General features: G+C 41.4%; 1 protein-coding gene across 1 annotated transcript; it reads right to left on the bottom strand.

Moving 5' to 3' along the window:
- Window positions 1–7,030: 7,030 nt before the first annotated feature.
- LOC113029696 (zinc finger protein 2-like) lies at window positions 7,031–20,446 on the bottom strand. The gene is made up of 4 exons (XM_026180685.1): window positions 20,415–20,446; window positions 16,531–16,964; window positions 14,251–14,511; window positions 7,031–8,508 (listed from the first exon to the last, which is right to left on the bottom strand). Exons 2-4 carry the CDS (start codon window positions 16,700–16,702, stop codon window positions 7,286–7,288), a joined length of 1,656 nt encoding a protein of 551 aa, XP_026036470.1. The 5' UTR covers window positions 16,703–16,964; window positions 20,415–20,446; the 3' UTR covers window positions 7,031–7,285.
- Window positions 20,447–20,727: the final 281 nt, after the last annotated feature.

Below are 20,727 nucleotides of genomic sequence, written 5' to 3'. Positions count from 1 at the left end.
TCGCCAAGGACAACTCCAGTCTGTCCGTCTGGACCACGAACTTGTCCCCCTCCAAGGGTCATTACAGGCATGACATACGGTGGTGGTGGGGCACTAGACGTCAATGCAGCCCAAGGATATAGTTTGTGTAATATCTGTTAGCCTCTTCTACCTTCGGAGTCAAATCCTTCACTTGGTCCTCTAGCTTTTTATTTTCCTCCTTCAGGTGTTTCAAAGACTCCATTATACTCACCATGTCTCCTGATTTTCCTGTGTCATCCTCCTCCATCATCCAGGAAGAGGCTGCCCTCCACAGGAACAGCCACTTACAGCACTTGGCATGAGTTTCTTTTAGGTCCTTAATTTCTCCTCTGACTTTCCTGTTCCCTGAACGTCCCTCGGACTCCTCTTCTACTTGTTTCAATCTCTGTTCACATCTCTCTCCTTCAGTTTTTAACACCAAGCTCAGAGCTATTTTGTCACCCAGCCCTTTCTGTTGGGATGTAATGAGTTTGCTTACCTCAACTTCCATCGCTTGGCACTCCTTCTCTGCTGATTTTAATGCTCCAGGGGAAGCCAAATGAATAGCTTTCTTAAGCTGTTCAAGCTGATCCTTCAGAGGTTTATATCCCCTTTTCCCACTAGATGTCGCACCCGAGCTGTCAGCCATTCTCTGAAACACAAACTTACCTCTTCAAATGACGTTGGTCGACTCCGCCTTCTAGGTCTAGGTCACCCAGACACGCTTAGCTTTCGGTTTCAGAATCCGTCTCGCTGTTTTCGCAATCACTGGCTCCTCTTCCCCTGCTCGGTGACACACAAAGTTTAACTCAGCACTTTAGACGCTGTCCTCGCGTTCTCAAACGTTGACACTCAATCAAAATTGTTCGCACTCAAAGTGTTAATATATGAAACCAGCAACTCTTATGCGCAACACGCTCACCTCCATATACTTACCTCTCTCCCATAGTTCCTCTGATTAGTGTTTTTCATTTATTTTTAAACCCATTAACGGCGCTGCGCGTCCCTTATACACTTTACAGCATCCTGGTTCTAATTCACTCAAGGACACCAACACTAGACACGGATAGTCCGCATAATCTCCTCGGTTCAACATGCGCTGACAACCGTCTCAACCTTACTTCTCCCACAAAACACCCTGAAGCGTCCCTCAACTTATCCCGTCAGTATCAATCCACACGATATCTCCAATGTTGTAGCTGTGAGTAACTGTCCCTGCACAGAGCTCATTTCCTGTGGTGCTGTCTTCTGTTTTGAATTCTGATGGACACAGAGATGGATTGGAGAGTGGCCTGAGGCAGGTAGACTCAGGTAGGCCAAGTCCTGCTTCCACAGCCGTGCCAAGATGAGCCATACCAGACTCTTTGAGGACAGAGATGGCAGGAGAAACAAATGGCACTTCCCTTGTCATCCCTTTGCTGAGGTAGCAGTGCTGTGAGGAGCAGTGTTTGGTAAAATAAACACTTGAGATGTTCCTCATTGTCTTAGCAATTACAGATATTGCACTGCGCATCGATTTGGATCGCAGCAGACCTCAACGAGACAGCTTCAAACATTACACTAAGCAGCTCTGCTCTCCTTCTGTAGGTTTGTTGGGTCACACCATCTGTGGCAATGGCTTTCACCAGCTGCAGGACTGGGTTTTCACTGTCCTTCAGAACAGCATTTTGAAATGTGGAGCTGTCACAGAAGGCACAACATAAGGACTGAAAAAATGCATCAAATGCACAGGTATTGAGCACAGAGATTGTCGATTCCCCTAATCTAATAGGCTGATGGAGGTTTCCATTTTTTAATAATCCCACTTTCACTCTTTTGGCCCCAAAAGTTTCATCTGCATGGAGCCATTCGGTACATGAAGAGAGGTAGGAAGTCCTCTTCCTTTTTTTGGGTGGAACAGCTAGGCCCCTCCAGTTCTCAACTGCATCCCCATCAGCCGGAAGAATGTTTGTGGCAGCATCAGATCCCACAAATGGGTGAGCATCCATTTTTATTTTGTCTTCTGCATTGTGAGTCGTCATGGATCCAGAATTGGCATCTGTGACTTTCAGTGATCCCACTGTTGGCTCATCTTTGACCTTTTCTTTTGCAGAACAAATCCGCATATGAATGAAAGATGACGAGCAATGAAGCGATCGACTCGAAGAGGCAAGTTGTCATGTTTGAAAAGGCCATGTTTTATGTTTTTGAACTCCGCTTCAACAGTGGCTGAACTTGCTGTGATGCTGGTGCTTTGGAAGAGAGGGACCATTATTCCTGTCCAGAGTGGCAAGTAACTTGCCAGTCTTATTATATGAGGAATGATCTCAGGGAGAAAGTGAATATTATCTCTATCCCCGTTTGTTGCAGCAAGTGACCTGCTCTCCTCACATATTTCTGTTACCCACTGTCGTAGGTCAGTCTGGATCTCATCCACTGAATCCACTCTCTCACTTTCCTCCGTCTGTTCATCTGGAATGATGATGGAGTCTTGAGCAATTTGGGCTTTCAAGTATTTCTTGCACCTTTCTGAAGGAAGAGGGGCTCCAGAACTGTCATCACCTTCTGCCTCACTGAGGGCCACAACAGTGATAGCATGTAGGAGCTGTTTTGCATGGTCCAAACATTGAGACTGAAGAAGTTTTGCTAATGACCTGACAAAGAAATCTTTAACACGATGTGTTTTCTTCTTCAGGCAGTTCCACTGGCATATCATCTTGATGCAGTGCGCAACATCAACCCTGATATAACAAGGGGGCAGTTTGGCAGACTGGGTTCCAAGAAGGACATGAAAGCATTCATTAAGGTAGGACTTCAGATCAGGATGAGGAGTGAAAGCCTTGACCAGAGCTCCCAGAATTGCCAGAGAAAAATCACTCACAGCTTCCTTTGGCACAGGTGCACCTGCACGAATCCATTCTGTCAACTAGTTTGTGATGGCATTAACATCATGTTTCTCTGACAGCATTTGTACCACTGGGACACTGGGGCAATTGTTTTCTTTCAGAATACCTTGATAAAGGAAGATATGGCCAGATTTGCCATTTGGTCTCAGCAGTTTTTTCACAACTGAACCGGTTGCATCAAAACACACAGTTGGGGGAGATTTTTTTGACAATGTCTTATAAACATGCATCTGTGTTTGACTCCAGTAGTGACAGAAAAACTTGTCCAGTCCAATATCTCGGATGCTACCACTGTGAGGAACACTATATTTTAACAATTGCAGAGATGCAATGGGGTCCTTATCTCCTAATTCCAAGTCTTTTCTCTCTTGTTTGGCTTTTCGCAGAGCGGCCAAATTTGGAAGGTGGCTTGGCTCAGGATCTCCAACATCCATCAGATCTGCTGCCCTCGCTGACCTCCATACAGCCAGTTCCATTCTGCCCTCACACAGCTCTTTAGCGATCTGTTCACACAGGTTTCCAGACATGAACCGCTTGGAGTGGCCAGTGTGCAGGGAGAGATCTGTATTTCTCATGAAACACTGGAGCACCATTGGACTATTAATTGCTGTCTGTCTGTCACATGACATTTCTAACTGGCCATGACACTCCTTACAGTCGCCTCTGATGTCCAGATATTTATTGTTGACAGTTGGATGGACCTTTGCTCTTCGGAACACAAGTGTACATGTATTTTTGATCTTCTTCCATATAAGATCGTTGATGATATGAGTCCAAGTGCCAGGTTTCAAAATTGTGTATTCCCTTTTTTGGGTAGGAGAAAACTTGTCATTGTATTCAACCTTTTCAGGAATAAATTTAACCCAGTCCTCAAAAGGGACGTCTAGTTCAAAAGCTTGACAGTTTTCTTGTCCAGGAGAAATGCAATGTGAATCTAACTCTCCTTCACTATTACTTTCCTGATCACTGATTTCCAAAGCTGACCAGATGTTGTGTCTATTTAGCTTCACAAAAGTGTACAGGGCCTTTGCTGACATCTTGTTTTCTATATATATATATATATATATATATATATATATATATATATATATATATGTATATGTATATGTATATATATATATATATATATATATATATATATATATATATATATATATATATATATATATATATATATATACACACACACACACACACACACACATACAGTGGGGCAAAAAAGTATTTAGTCAGCCACCGATTGTGCAAGTTCCCCCACTTAAAATGATGACAGAGGTCAGTAATTTGCACCAGAGGTACACGTCAACTGTGAGAGACAGAATGTGAAAAATAAATCCATGAATCCACATGGTAGGATTTGTAAAGAATTTATTCATAAATCAGGGTGGAAAATAAGTATTTGGTCAATAACAAAAATACAACTCAATACTTTGTAACATAACTGTTTTGAAGGGAGGAAGGTTCAGGGCTGAAGCAATCAGCGTCATGGGCTCATCCGGTTAGAATAAGAAAAGCAGCCATCTAATGCAGAATTATTTTCAGGGTACTCCTTTTATTCTCAAATAAATAAGGCAAAAAAGGAAGGAAACAAAGACACACATGGACTGCCAATGCTGAAAGAAAACAGAGATTCAAGTTACTCATTACCTTAACATTACATAAAATAAAAACCCAAACAGAACCTCACCTCAGCTGCCGCCCCGTGTGGAAGTGCGGAAAGAGTGAGCCAAAAGTGAATGCAGTCCTTATATACTGTGTGACATATGTGTGACAGGTGAGTGCAATCAAGGACAAGCACCACACCCAATCAGAGGTGAGAGAACTAAACAAGGTGCATCTGGTGAAGTGAGTGGGTGTGCTGGGATGTGCTAAAAGGTGGGTCTCTACAACAATAACCTTTGTTAGCAATAACAGAGGTCAAACGTTTACTATAGGTCTTTACCAGGTTTGCACACACAGTAGCTGGTATTTTGGCCCATTCCTCCATGCAGATCTTCTCGAGAGCAGTGATGTTTTGGGGCTGTCGCCGAGCAACACGGACTTTCAACTCCCGCCACAGATTTTCTATGGGGTTGAGGTCTGGAGACTGGCTAGGCCACTCCAGGACTTTCAAATGCTTCTTACGGAGCCACTCCTTTGTTGCCCGGGCGGTGTGTTTTGGATCATTGTCATGTTGGAAGACCCAGCCTCGTTTCATCTTCAAAGTTCTCACTGATGGAAGGAGGTTTTGGCTCAAAATCTCACGATACATGGCCCCATTCATTCTGTCCTTAACACGGATCAGTCGTCCTGTCCCCTTGGCAGAAAAACAGCCCCATAGCATGATGTTTCCACCCCCATGCTTCACAGTAGGTATGGTGTTCTTGGAATGCAACTCAGTATTCTTCGTCCTCCAAACACGACGAGTTGAGTTTATACCAAAAAGTTCTACTTTGGTTTCATCTGACCATATGACATTCTCCCAATCCTCTGCTGTATCATCCATGTGCTCTCTGGCAAACTTCAGACGGGCCTGGACATGCACTGGCTTCAGCAGCGGAACACGTCTGGCACTGCGGGATTTGATTCCCTGCCGTTTTAGTGTGTTACTGATGGTGACCCAGGTCCCCCCGTGTGGTTCTGGGATCTTTGCTCACCGTTCTCATGATCATTTTGACCCCACGGGATGAGATCTTCCGTGGAGCCCCAGATCGTGGGAGATTATCGTTATCCTAATTGGGAGTTTATAAAGTCAGCTAAGCAGCACAGAAAAGAAGATCAGACACCAGCTAGGTTGGATAAGAAAGACAGACGCAACAACATTATCATCCCCTATGTAGCCGGTGTATCAGAAAAACTCAGGAGAGTTTTCTCCAAGCATGACATCCCAGTGTAATTCAGACCCAGCAACACGCTCAGACAAAAACTGGTTCACCAGAAAGACAAAACTCCAAAACACAGACTTAACAATGTGGTGTATGCTGTACAGTGTAGCGAGAAATGCCCAGACCTCTACATTGGGCGCGATCGTGGCTCAAGAGTTGGGAGTTCGCCTTGTAATCGGAAGGTTGCTGGTTCGAGCCCCGGCTTGGACAGTCTCGGCCGTTGTGTCCTTGGGCAAGACACTTCACCCGTTGCCTACTGGTGGTGGTCAGAGGGCCCGGTGGCACCAGTGTCCGGCAGCCTCACCTCTGTCAGTGCGCCCCAGGGTGGCTGTGGCTACAATGTAGCTTGCCATCACCAGTGTGTGAATGTGTGTGTGAATGGGTGGATGACTGGATATGTAAAGCGCTTTGGGGTCCTTAGGGACTAGTAAAGCGCTATATAAATACAGGCCATTTACCATTGGAGAGACCAAACAGCCACTTCACAAACACATGGCACAACATAGAAGAGCCACCTCCACAAGACAAGACTCAGCAGTCCATCTGCATCTAAAGGACAAAGGTCACTCTTTTGAAGATGCTCACATTTTGGACAGAGAGGACAGATGGTTTGAAAGAGGAGTGAATGAAGCCACTATATGTTCACTATCATAATTGTCAATAGTACATGGTTGTGGTTAAAATATTTGTGGTTTAATGCTCCAATAACTAAACAAACTAAAACCCATTTTGTGCCCGTGTACATTGACCTTTGGTTTGTTGCATGTTAATCTCCTCCAACAGGAGGAAGTTTTTTAACTGGAGCAGAAAAGCCCTAAAGCTGAACATCCGTCTTTTTTCTCCCATATTTTCTTTCTGTTTTGTGTGCTAAACACTAAATCTTATAAAGAGCAGTTAATATTTCCCAGCTGAATTGGCCTCTATTCATTGACTAATTGAGGAATCACTGCAGCTCCAATGTAGTTTTTGGATTTGACAACTGGGGAAAAAAAATACCTTATGCAATCTTCTAATTGGTGTGAGCTGTATTATAGTCAAAGATACACTTAGTGCCTGGAAATATGCCAAGATTGCAAAAAACATTTTAGCTGCTCATTATAGTTCACACACTCATAACTGCCCTTTTGAAGGAAAAGTGTTATTGTGTGACAGTTTTAAGGCAAAGGAGGGTGGGACTGACAAAATGTATTGGGGACTTCCCCCTTCAAGCATGACACTTGGTATTTGATACTTTTGCTCCCTTACAAGAATAAACACAATTCTTGACTGTTGCTCAATTCTTTCATTTTTATTGTGTTTATTTATTGTGTTTTATTGTGACATTTGTCCCAATATAGGATATAAAAGAGTAATAATAAACAACATAGCTAAACAATGAACCAACAGAACAGGAGCATACAGAATTTAAAGCTTCATGAAATATAAGATCAGAGTTTCCCTGATACAATTAATAAAATAAACTGAACAAACAATGCTGAGAGTTCTTTACTGCTCTAGACAGAAAAATAATGGCCTGAATATGGATCATCTTTTCACTCACGTGTTTAGCGATGACTCACAGCTGTCCAGCATTTTCTTAGTATGAACATTTGAACGCGCATGAATTCTCATGTGCTTCTTTAATTTTATCCTCTGGACAAACCTTTCCCCACAGATGCTACAAGGATATGGTTTCTCACCTGTGTGAATTCTTACATGACAGTTCAAATGTGATTTCTGAATAAATCTTTTCTCACAGGTGCTACAAGAATACGGCTTCTCACCTGTGTGAATTCTCATGTGTGTTTTGAATGTTGATAAGTCAGCAAATCTTTTCCCACAGGTGCTACAAGAATATGGTTTCTCACCTGTGTGAATTCTTATATGACTTTCCAGTTGTGACTTCTGAATAAATCTTTTCCCACAGGCATTACAAGAATACGGTTTCTCACCAGTGTGAATTCTCATGTGTGTTTTTAATGCTGAGGAGACAGCAAATCTTTTTGCACAGAAGCCACAGGAATACAGCTTCTCAACTGTGTGAATTCTTGTGTGTTTTTTGAACACTGATGATGCAGAAAATCTTTTCCCACAGGTGCTACATGAATACGGCATCTCACCAGCGTGAATTCTCATGTGTTTTTTGAACGCTGATGGGCTAGCAAATCTTTTTCCACAGGTCCTACAAGAATACAAGTTCTCACCTGTGTGAATTCTCATGTGTGTTTTGCATGCTGCTGGAAGAGCGAATCTTTTACCACAGGTGGTACAAGGATATGGTTTCTCACCTGTGTGAACTCTTAGATGTGTAGTCATTTTGTATTTATTCTGTAAACTTTTTCCACACACGTCACATTGTACAGACTTGTTCTTTGTGTCAGTTCTACTTTGACTCACTGACACAGGACTGTTGTCTACTCTCTGACTGTGATGTCTCTTCTTCAGCTCTGCATTTCTAGTAGATCCAGAGTCCACATGCCCATTTTCTTCATGATATCTGCTCTCTGCTTCAGGAGAGCTGTGAGAAAGGAGCTGCTCACTGTTTGGTTCTGGTTCACTGTGGTGACTTTCCTCATAAGTAGGAGTCTTCATGAAGGTATCACTCTCCTGCTTCAGTCCAAGCTGCTCTCCCTCCTGAATGCTGCACAGTTCCTCCTGTTCCTCTTTAATCTGTGGAGGCTGTGGGTCCTCCTGGTCCAGACTAGAGTTCCTCTCCTGGTTAAAGACCCGCTGTTCTGTAAGAGCCTCTTCTTCCTCAATAGCATGTTGGTGTAGGACATCTGAAGGCACAAGGAAGAAAAATGATAGCAAAACAAACATTTGCGAAAATGTTTACTGGTCTGAACCATAAGCAGATCTCTACATAGTAAGCATGTTGCTCACACATACCACTAAAATTTAAAGTGTACAAATGTGAAAAATTATTAAGGCACTGATGGAAATGTTTAGTTCTGTCATGGTGTGTGCTGTGTGCAGGCAGGAGACGAGGACCCAAACGCAGAACTCATAGAGGCAAACGTAGAGTCAAAACAGCTTTAACCCTTTAAAGCCGGTTGGAGCGGGCACGCTCCGTTTTGCGTAACTATTTTAAAATCCCGGTAGCACTGCAACCACGTGAGCTAGCGCAACAATTTTTTTTTGCATATGAAACCGGAGAATTTGTACTTACATCTTATGCCATCAGCTTGTCCTAAGTCACAGTTCCTTCCACATATAGCTTTGCAAAAACTGCATGAAAAGCGCTTGCAGGAACAAAAACAAAATATTCCCGAAACACACTTTGCCGATCAGCTGTTCATAACACTTCCTACATCCATCAGCGTGAACTATCGCATGTCCACTAGGGCTGCCACAAACGATTATTTTTGATAGTCGACTAGTCACCGATTATTTTTGCGATTAGTCGACTAATCAGATCATCATCCATTGAACGTAAAACGTACAGCTTATTGCACCAGCAGCATCTGCTCATATATAACTATCATTAGCTTACAGCTTTAAGTGTTTAAGGTATGTGCTAACTAAAAATAAAGACAAGATGATAGTTTATTCAATTTTAATGAAATTTGCAGATTGTTTCGGTGAAGTTTAATAAACTCCTTGCTATCTAAAATATAACAGGACACCGGAGTAAATTCTCCAGCATCTCACACTTCTGATAATCAGCTGTCTGCTTGACATTTATTCAGCTGTGTAAAAACTATAACTTTAATCTCAGCCAAACCGATTTACTCAGGAACAAATAAAATACTAAAAAAGCCAAACAATAACATTTTTAAGTTATCTAAGTGACTTATATATGTTTAAAATGAGTAGCGAAAGACGGCGGTGGGTTTGAAAACGATTTGCCGGGAGTCTGGTGCTCTCACAGCTCTAGTGAGCCTTGCCCCTGGCTAGCTATCGAGCTAGTGGGTAACAGACGTCTCCGAAAACATCGGAGCGCTTTTGAAAATATGTGGTGTCTTGATAAACTGAGCAGATATTTGAGGTAAACACAGCTACATTCTCGCCTGAAAATATGTTAAATGTTTATTTTGTGACCCAGAAAGAATAATAAGCGTAATATTAAAACTAACTAGCTGCCGCCATTGTTGGAAACTGAGCTGGGCTGTGCTATGAATTTTGGGACACAGCTCCGTTATTACACTCTTAAATCCTGCTACTTATTCCTGCGTCTTTTGGGATCTTACAAAGCTTCAAACGACGCGTCGAGTATTAAATTAGTCATCGACGATTTTGATAGTCGACCTAATCGTGGCAGCCCTAATGTCCACCATGACCTGCCCGAAACCGGAAGTGAAGTCATTTTGCGGAAATGTAGTTTTTTTACCATCGGGGCCTTATGAGCCTATACTGATGTTTTTTAAAGTTATATTTGACTTTATGACTTTCTGTGTCATTTCTGGGATGCTTAGGACTCATATTGCACTGCTGGAAATATGCTGTCCTGCATATGCTGTTATTTTGCAAATTTGCATTATAATATTTATTTGCATTTTTCCTGCAGTATATGAAAATTGGTGTATTTCAAAAATAAAATTATGAAGACACTTAAAATAAATTTCCTGTGGTAGGAAACTATTTTGTGCAACTTTTTTGTATTTACAGTTTTGAGGGATAAGCCTCTTAAATTTCTCTAACTAGAAATATATGTTAAAAAAACAAAAACAATTTTCAATTTTTTTGTAGTTTATTGCACTGTTTTGCAATTTATGTAAGTACTATACACTTAATGCATACATATTATTAAGATTTAGGCTATAATGGTTGTATTGATGTATATCAACTTGAAATGCTCCTAAAAATGGCACTACAGCATGTAAAAATATAATATAAGCTCTGGCAGACTTGGTTCTATGGTAGGTCTTAAAGTGTTAATGCTCAACTCCAACATAAGAAAAGTGAATATACAATCATAAACTTTTGCAGGCAGACAGAACACACAGCATAAGAAAAAGGTGAACCAATGTTAACAATGCGACAACAATTACCAACTGACAGGAGATTAAAACACACTGGCAGGAACATGAGGAAAAGAGGAACAGGTGGACACACAGCTGGAACTTATTAGGCAAGACAAGACAAGGAAGAGGAGAAGTGAGAAATGGAACGAAAATCATACATGATTCCAAACATTTTTTACAAATAAATAACTGAAAAGTGGGGTGTGCGTAATTATTCAGCCCCCTGAGTCAATACTTTGTAGAACTACCTTTTGCTGCAATTATAGCTGCCAGTGTTTTAGGGCAGTGGTCCCCAACCCACGGGCCTCGGACCGGTACCAGTCCGTGAATCGTTTGGTACCGGGCCGCGAGAGTTGAGGCTCAGGTGTGAAATGTATGGTTTTCAGGGTTTTTATCATTTTCAGCGTTATTTTGTTATCGTTTTTATCGTTAACTCGGTTTTCCTGGGTCTTTTCACGTGTGTTATGAATAAAACTTCTTTTTTTCGGTACCGGTACTAGTTTTATTTTGTTGTATTTATCCGCTACACCTTAAAGGCCGGTCCGTGAAAATATTGTCAGGCATAAATCGGTCCGTGGCGCAAAAAAGGTTGGGGACCGCTATTTTAGGGTCTGTCTCTACCAGCTTTGCACATCTACAGACTGAAATCCTTGCCCATTCTTCTTTGCAAAACAGCTCCAGCTCAGTCAGATGGACAGCGTTTGTGAACAGCAGTTTTAAGATCTTGCCACAGACTCTCGACACTGGTCTCTCGATCTCCCGTTGGAGAGCCGCGAGCCTCCCCATGATGGTATCAAACTTCTGTTCCGTGGTGTTGTCATTCTTTTGATTCTGAGACCCCACAGCTGCAGTGAGCCGTTCTGCGATGTGTTCCAACTTTCGCTCAATGGTATCATTGTGAGCAGGCCCCTCTCTGATGTATCCCATCATATGCTCAATGGTGTTAGTTTGAGTCTTCACGGCAGCTGTAAGCGTCTCCAAGGTGTTAACCATGCTACGTTCGGTGTGAGAGGTCGCGCCTCGTCCCGTCGCTTCAATTCCAGCGGTCAGCCTTGGGGGGGTTTGAACAGCTGGTTCCGCTCTCTTATTTCTCCGATAGGTCAGGGCCAAGCCAGCTCCGATCAGCAAGAACCCTGTTATCATGGTTCCGAATAGGTAGATGTCTTCAGCGTCCTCGATAGACAGTCCCACCAGGCACAAGATCCTCCAGGTCTGCCACCCATCCATCGTGTATCCGGCAGGGAAAGTCCCTCCAGGGCACTCAGGCTCTCCCGAGCCCAGACTTCTCGTTGAGAAGAGGGTGTCAATAGCATTCAGAGACCAGTTGATCAAATCCATAATTCTCTTTTAGGTTTTAGAGAACGACGGTGAGAGACTGTTCCAGGGAAAGTAATGCACATGAGACAAGACAAGGACACAAGAGGCTAAGCAGGGAAGATAAGGGGAAGGAGGAGAAGAGAAAAAGTGCGACCGCCTTCACCGAGAGCCAAGAGACAGAAAGGCTTGGGCAATCTTTTTGTAGCCTAAGCCTGCTTTACATTTCTCAATAACTTTATCCCTGACCTGTCTGCTGTGTTCTTTGGACTTTATGGTGTTGTTGCTCCCAATATTCTCTTAGACAACCTCTGAGGCCGTCACAGAGCAGCTGTATTTGTACTGACATTAGATTACACACAGGTGCACTCTATTTAGTCATTAGCACTCATCAGGCAATGTCTATGGGCAACTGACTGCTCAGACCAGAGGGGGCTGAATAATTACGCACACCCCACTTTTCAGTTATTTGTAAAAAATGTTTGGAATCATGTATGATTTTCGTTCCACTTCTCACGTGTGCACCACTTTGTGTTGGTCTTTCACGTGGAATTCCAATAAAATTGATTCATGTTTGTGGCTGTAATGTGACAAAATGTGGAAAAGTTCAAGGGGACCGAATACTTTTGCAAGCCACTGTAAAGCAGATTACATTAACATGAGACAAGTAAAGCAGGAAATCCACAGACTGAACTCAGAGACACAATACTAACACAGTACACAGTACAGCGACCAGAGTGACATGAGGGGCAAAGGAATCCACAAGCTAAGAAATACTGAACAAAAACCAAAACACTAGTAAACAAGAACCAAGAAGAAAACAGACTAATAAACAATAATGCAAAATCAAAACACTGGGCCACAGGCCTAAGAACATAAGTTCTGACACTTTCATAAGAAAATTTCAAATTTCAGCTTCATATGTGAATATCTGTGATATATGAAATACATAGATGTTGTTGTTTTTTGTTAAATGAATGTGGATGTCTGGATTGGCTACAATTATAAGAAGGAATGCTGGGGCAGAGCTCTCTTATACGTAAATGTTTTGGCTGTGCTTGAAATACCATGAGAAATCTCTTCTTGTCTGATAAATTTCAGTTTAGAAACTCTGAATTCCATATTTTCCAAAACAGAATAGGAATATTTATTCATACTTACCCAGACCTGTAAACTGTACACATCTAAAGATTTCCATGCTGCAGAGGAAACATGTTATTCTTTAACTTAAACTGATAACAGAACAAAATGAAACTTGTGTTGTTGACTTTGTGTCTCTGTGTAGATTTTGTCTGACCAGTGGGTGAAAACTCATGTTTCACATTGTCCTGGCTGAAGTAATATGTTTATTTAGTTATATAATGTATTGTATGTAATTTGAGTTCTAATTGGTTTGTATCATTATGCTTTGTCGACAGAAACCACACACGCACACACTCTTGCCCTGCTGTGGCCACATTCTCAACTTGAAATGTAAAGAATGACAACTTTATTCCTGGATTCTGCCTGTTTGTTCCTCTCATATCCAAACATTTGCAAGTGTTCTGACCCGACACTCTGAAGTGATTGCTGCCAGCTCAGATTTCCTGAAACCTTCTAAACACACATGCATAAATTTTCACCTTTTTGCATGAGTTAATGGTGGAAATGTGTTTATGTAAATGAAAACCAAATATCAGGCTGAAGAGATTCATTCATGTTGCTTATTACTTTGGGACCTTCAATTCTTCCTGTGCCTCTAAAAACAAATGCAACTTTGACGGTTCGAGCCCCAGCTTGGACAGTCTCTGTCGTTGTGTCCTTGGGCAAGACACTTCACCCGTTGCCTACTGGTGGTGGTCAGAGGGCCCAGTGGCGCCAGTGTCCAGCAGCCTCACCTCTGTCAGTGCGCCCCAGAGCAGCTGTGGCTACAATGTAGCTTGCCATCACCAGTGTGTGAATGGGTGGATGACTGGATGTAGTGTAAAGCGCTTTGGCGTCCTTAGGGACTAAGTAAAGCGCTATACAAATACAGGCCATTTACCATTTACTATGTCCTTATGGTATAGTGAGGGTGCTGAAGCCAATCCCAGCTACCATAGGGAGAGGCAGGGTTCATCTTGGACAGGTCACTTCAGGTCAAACTCAGGACCTTGTTGCTGTGGGGCAACAGTACTAACCACTGTTCCACTGTGCTGCCCATGAGACATAATCACTGTTATTAAAATTTATTTATTTATTTTTAAAAATCACAGTTTTACATACCTATTCTGTGTAACTTTATCACAGGTTTCCGGATGGTCTCCATCAGTCTGAGCTGCTCTTCATCAGTCCAGACGATAATGCCTTCAGTCTCCTGCTTCAGTACAAGTTGCTCTCCCTCCTGAATGCTGCAGAGCTCCTCCTGTTCCTCTTTAATCTGTGGAGGCTGGTCCTCCTGGTCCAGACTGGAGTTCCTCTCCTGGTTACAGACCTGCTGCTCATCCAGACCCTCCTCTTCCTCACAGTCATGTTGTTGTGGGAGGTCTTGAGGAACAAAGAAACACAAGAACAATAATCACTAATGTGTTGATAGAAAAACTAATTTTTAAAAGCATGAATCAAAACCTGAACAAATGGTGATCAGCCTGTCATATGACCCATTATGAGCCACACACTTTTAAAAACCCAATTCTTTGATCTCCGGGCTAAAGGAAGAACAACACTTTGTGTTTTAATGCTCAATCAACAATCTATTTAATCAATACAATTCTCTTCATTCCATACCGACTCTTTGAGCAATACGGACGGGAGATGTGCATGGGAGGGGTGCTGCAGATCTCGAAGTGTCTGACAGTTACACACACTCTTATAGCCTCAACCCCCACCGAGTCATTGTTACGGCCTCCGGCCTCAGGTGGCCCCGCCTTCCTCTAGGTAAATCAATGTGTTCCAGGACTCGTGTGTGTGATTGGTTACTGGGAGACCCGTGCCAACCCTCTCTTATGCAGAATGAAGTGTGCCAGACCACACGGACGATTGGCTGCCCCGGGATCCCGTGATGCTCCAAGAGGCAATCAGTGGCTGATCGTACCCACCTGTGGCTACAAAAGGCTGGAGGTCCTTCACTCAGTGGCTGCTGCTTAGGACTGAACATGCAGTTTGCCCTTCGTGCCTCCCTCGTCAATCTTTGTTGAACTTGTTCATATTGCTGAACTTTGTCGAATCTTGGTGCATGCTTTAAACTTAGCCTGATTAGAGTTTTGAGCTGCTAGCTGGCTGTGAGTAGGATTTTGTGAAGCTGGCTTGCCTTAGTTAAAACCCTAGCTTTTATTTTGTGTGCGGCCAGCCTGCCTTAGTTACCCTTTAACTTTTACTCGTGACTGTTCTTTCTTTATGTAATAATTGTCTGCCCAGTGGTCTGTTGCACAGCCCTGTCGGTTTTCTGTTTAAAGTTTGTAAATAAAACTTTTGCTTTACTCAGTTTTGTGTTGGGGGGCTCGTGTATGTTACTCCCTCCCTGACGCCTAGCAGAGGGGGTCGTAACAGTCATAAAACCTAAGCATTCACATTCTTTCTCTACAAGGTATCATGAAACAGTGTAATATTCCTGTTTTTTTCTCAAAATAAATAATCAATTAATTTTATTACATGTACATGGGGATGTTCACAGCTCAGCCTCCAACATCAAAATCTGCTGGGGCAGTCCCAACAGCACAGATATTATCAACAACCTTTGTCTCTCAAAACTATGTGCCTGCTAATGCCTCTATCTCCTGCCTCCCTATCTCGTGTCCTTGCTGCCCACTTCTTCACACACTATGTTCTCCTGGCTTTGGCTTACCAACACCTTATCCCACCAAAGGCAGCTTGCCATCACCTCTGCTTCTCACCTACACCTCTGACCTATTCTCCCAATTCTGTGTGTGTGCTCTATGTGTGAATGTTTAGTAGCTTGACCTATGACCTACTTAAATAAATAATTAATATAATGCTTTACTATGGTTAATACAACTAAATCCCTAATACTACAATAATCTATTCTCACAACACACACACACAACAGCTCAGGGAAATAGTTGTGCACACTCATAGCTACATGCTAACATGTTAGCATTGAAGCTCCTCACTGTGAGCAAAGACACAAAGTTCACCAAACTAAAATGCAGGGTGACACCATGAAAACATCAGTGTCTGAAATCCTTCTTTAAACAAAGCTTCACTTCAACTTCAGAGAAGTCTGTTAACAACTTGTTAAATGTGTTTTCTGCTGACATCTAACTAGATCTTTACTGCACAGCCTCAGTGTTTACAGAGGATCCAACACACACCTGATGTACTCAACACTGGAATATGTTAGAGAAAAAAAAGTTTAATAAATAAATCAATTAAAATGTTTTAAAACCTAACCTATCAGTGACCATGGACCTGCACCAGTCCAACATAGTCCATCACTGGACACTGACCCACAGCACTGATAAATACCCAGTTTAACATCTTCTAGTAAAGTCAGTCACACTGAAGAATCTGAGCTTGAACAGCACAGAGTTAAAAACATGTCCATACCTATGATGTGTGAGTTTCTGTCGGGTTTCTGGCTGATATCCAGCAGTCTGTGCTGACGGTTGATCTCCTCCTCATACTGGACGATGGTTTTTTGAACCTCTGAGAAGATTTCTTCACAAACAGCAGTTAGTCTCTTCTTGATGAACTCTCTCAGATACTGAGCTGAACTCATCACTGCTTCAACTCAGGCTGAGCGGATCGATACAAGCATCGATGAAGCGATCCAGACGTTGGTATCAGATCCACACTGATGTGACGGGATCAATACTTCAGTTTGTGTCTCTCCTCCAAGTTCAGTCCGCTTCATCAACAGCAGCCATGTCTGCACACACACCGCTCCTCTACCACAGTAGTGCTGTCCTCCTCCGTTCTTCTTCGGGGCCTGATGGCGTTTGACAAATCAGCTTACAGGTGCATTAATCCCGCCTACTGGACTGGAGTGTGGACAGGAGAATAGCAGGAAAAACAAGGATAATTATATTCTTTCATCAATTTTATAATTCGATAGAACAATCATCCATTTACTCGTATTAAAGAAGACTGCTATCATCATTTCCTTATTTGTTTGAGCTTTCCTGATTTCTGATTCCAAATATAACAAACTATCCATCATCCCTCTTTCTTCATGAAACCCACTCTGATCCCCAGAGAAGAGACTGTTAGTATCTAAAAATCAGCTTCATCTGTTTTCATTCTCTCCCCAACAATACGATGGGTTTTTAACTAGTTTACTATTGTCTTTAAAATGCACACTGGATTCATTCAACACGTTTATGAGAACGCATCAATTTACTAGACGATTTAATTACACACTAATCAATATTTATAACAAATAATATATTTATGAGCACAATATCATTTTTAAATAATCTCAAAACATTTCTGACTGTGTGTCTAAATGAAATAAAGTCCAAGATAAGTCAAAAGCTGTGTCCCAATTCATAGGCCGCATCCTTTGGAGGCCGATTATGCCACAGCCAGGTGACAAAGGCTGTCCTTGTTCACAGGCTGCTCCCAATGCGGCCCACAAATGCGTCCTCTTTTTTCATGGATTTCAAGGATGGGTTGGGTTCTTTGGTGGCTCAACCTATCCCAGGATTCATAGCCTGGCGATGGTTGTGGATAATTTTCGAAAAAATGGTGGACAGCTCAAATGGGACAGACAAAGAGTAAACTTTTAAAATTAAGTACTAACTTTTATGTCACTTCTTTTGTTTTGATGGTTCACTTGTTAAGGTAAAAGAAAGGTGCTTTATTCATCTATCTGTCCTGCACTCTCTCTCTGTTTCTTTCTCTCTGATTGTGGAATAAAAGTATGAACATGTATTTATAGGTTACACTTGTGTTTGAATCCTGCAGCTTATCACACATTTGATTTCCATGTGTGACAACTGCAAGTGTCCAGAGTGAGGACAGACTGAGGGACCCACTGCTGCACATCATCTGTGAGGCTTTGCACCCCTGATGATCCACCAGGACAAACTCAGCAGTGTGTGAGGAAGAGGAGGAGGAAGAGCCAGCAGCAGCTGACAGATGGAGAGAATAGACAGACTGTTCCCTGTTTGTGAAGGACTGCTAGAAAAGTTTAACATAACTAATTGTCTGTCCTGAATCAGTCTTATTAGGTAATGTTCAAATAATTTTATCCTCCCATTGTTTTCAGTGTGGGAGAAAGTACTCAGGGCCTTCAAGTTACACACTATGAAAGGCAGCAACAAGTGTAATATTCAGAAACCTAAAGTATGTATCAGCAGCAGAATGGAGCTAAAAATAAATGTTTGTTTTAGTTCTATGAAGCTTTGAGTATTTTGGATTAGTAGCACTGCTGTGTTTGTTGCATCATATTGCTGTAATTGTTTATATGCTTTATATATTCTGAGGTAAGTTGATCTATAGTGTTACATCATATTCTATAAGGATGTTATGTGTTTGCGTACTTTCTGCCCAGTTTGACCCATTTAGCAGAAGTCAGCCTGTTTAAGGGTCTGATATCTATTCTGTGTGACTTAAAGCAGTTATGACATGGTCTGATTTTCTCACCCAATAAAGGAATATTTCATATATCAGTCTACTCTTCATTCTATCAGAAACCGTTATCACAGCTCGTACATTTTCTTTTTACACAAATATGTAAGCATTGAGCCAAATTTAGTAATGCCAACATATTAAAAGAACAATATTTGTCTCTTGTATATGATACATCTATATATACACTGTCAAAGGAACCTGTCTTCGAGTGAAGATTTAGGAAATATAAATGACTGCAACTTGAATCTTTACTGGAGCTCAGTATTTGACACTGAGTTCAAGTTCATTGCTGTAATTACTAATAATAATTAATATAATAATAACTTTAATATTGGTCATATTATAGTTACATTGCCAAAGTGAGATGACCTTAGTCTCATGAACAACATTAGCTAATTGTTATTTACTAGCTAATCTTAAAATCACTGTTCAGTACAGAAATGAAGCCCAACAATCCTGTAATCTCAGCCTCAGACAAATTTTAGTATTTGTTTTTAAAGCCATCCATGGCTTGGTGTTGTTTTAAAATAGCTTATGCCGTATCCATCTGTGAGATCTTTTACTGTCTGTAGCAGGGGTCCCCAATCCCAGTCCACGAGGGCCGGTGTCCTTGCAGGTTTTAGATGTGTCCTTGATCCATCACAGCTGATTTAAATGGATAAATTACCTTCTCAACATATCTTGAAGTTCTCCAGAGGCCTGGTAATGAGCTAATCATTTGATTCAGGTGTGTTGACCCAGGGTGAGAGCTAAAACCAGTAGGGATACCGGCCCTCGTGGGCTGGGCTTGGGGACCCCTGGTCTGTATGAATCAAGTGCTGTCTAAAACATCAGTTCTGCCTTCTGGGGTACCTCAAGGATCTGTTTTAGGTCCGATTCTGTTTTTGCTTTATATATATATATATATATATATATATATATATATATATATATATATATATATATATATATATATATATATATATATATATATATATATATATATATATATATATATATATATATATATATATATATATATATATATATATATATTCACTCTAGGCCAAATTATCAGATGTTACAATATTATTTTGTATCATCTTTATGCTGATGGTATTCGGTTATACTGTTCTTTCAAAGCTTCTGAGCTTTATAAATTGTCTTGTTTAAATAACTGTCTGTCAGAAATCAAACAATCGTTAAATGACTATTTCCTCCAGTTAAATACAGATAAAACAGAAACTTTAATTATTGCTCCTGATTACATGTTTTCGGAAATATCATTTGAAATATCATTTTTTCAGCATATCAGTTGTTTATATCTTTCAGTTCAATCGAGCCACAGAAACCTGGGTGTCATATTTGACAGTTCAAAGTCACTTGAGAAACACTCCAAACTACTGTTTCTGAACTGTTTATATCATCTAAAAAACATTTATAAACTCAAACTACTGTTGTCAAAGGCAGAACTTGAGTGATTATTCATGCTTTTATTTCTTCTCATTCGGATTGCTGTAATAGTCTTTAACAAATCAGCTTTGGATTGCTTTCAGTCTGTACAGAATGCTGCAGCAAGACTTTTAACTGGCACAAACAAGAGGTCACATATTACTCGAGTTTTGGTTTCTCTTCATTGGCTGCCAGTGCATTTTAGGGTTCATTTAAAAAAAATTTGTAGTAACTTTTAGAGCTCTACACGGTGAAGTTCCCCAGTATATCTCTGACTTGTTGAAACTAGGGGTGGGTTTTGATTACCGATTTATCGATAGATTCTGGCTTGGATAACGTGATATCGATTCATTAAAATCCTGAATCATACTATATCACTGTTGTGAGGTGGCGATGAGGCAAAGCAAACGTAGCCGATGTTTTACCTGATGGGTACAATGTTGCTGCTGCTCCTGCTGCTGATAGGGCTGGAGGGCAGGGCTGTGTTGATCTGAGACTGTAGACATTAAAAAGTCCATAGGAGAGATGGTAGCTGATTAAACAAGTGTCATGAGATAATAACAAAATGCAAAGATTGGTGACAGCGCTTGGAACCATAAGGCAACAAAAAACTGTGAGAAATAATTTAGGCTCTGCCTGTGATTCACTCTTTGCTTCTCTTCTTCCTTCCATCCCATCTTTTCATATATCACTCTCCACTTGCTATGTGAGAACAAGGCACAACTTGCCATTGCAATA

The sequence above is a fragment of the Astatotilapia calliptera genome, chromosome 9, assembly GCF_900246225.1.
Source record: "Astatotilapia calliptera chromosome 9, fAstCal1.2, whole genome shotgun sequence".
Classification (NCBI taxonomy): domain Eukaryota; kingdom Metazoa; phylum Chordata; class Actinopteri; order Cichliformes; family Cichlidae; genus Astatotilapia; species Astatotilapia calliptera.
Note: the sequence above shows the minus strand (reverse complement) of the source record. Positions and strands in the feature narration are given on the sequence as shown.

What these genes read in the sequence shown, in the direction of transcription:
- LOC113029696 (XM_026180685.1), bottom strand. Translation starts at nt 16,702, where the DNA reads ATGAGTTCAGCTCAGTATCTGAGAGAGTTCATCAAGAAGAGACTAACT. An exon ending in CAGAAACTCACACATCATAG is followed by an intron (nt 14,512 to 16,530) that starts GTATGGACATGT and finishes TTGTTCCTCAAG; the next exon opens with ACCTCCCACAACAACATGAC. An exon ending in GATAAAGTTACACAGAATAG is followed by an intron (nt 8,509 to 14,250) that starts GTATGTAAAACT and finishes TTGTGCCTTCAG; the next exon opens with ATGTCCTACACCAACATGCT.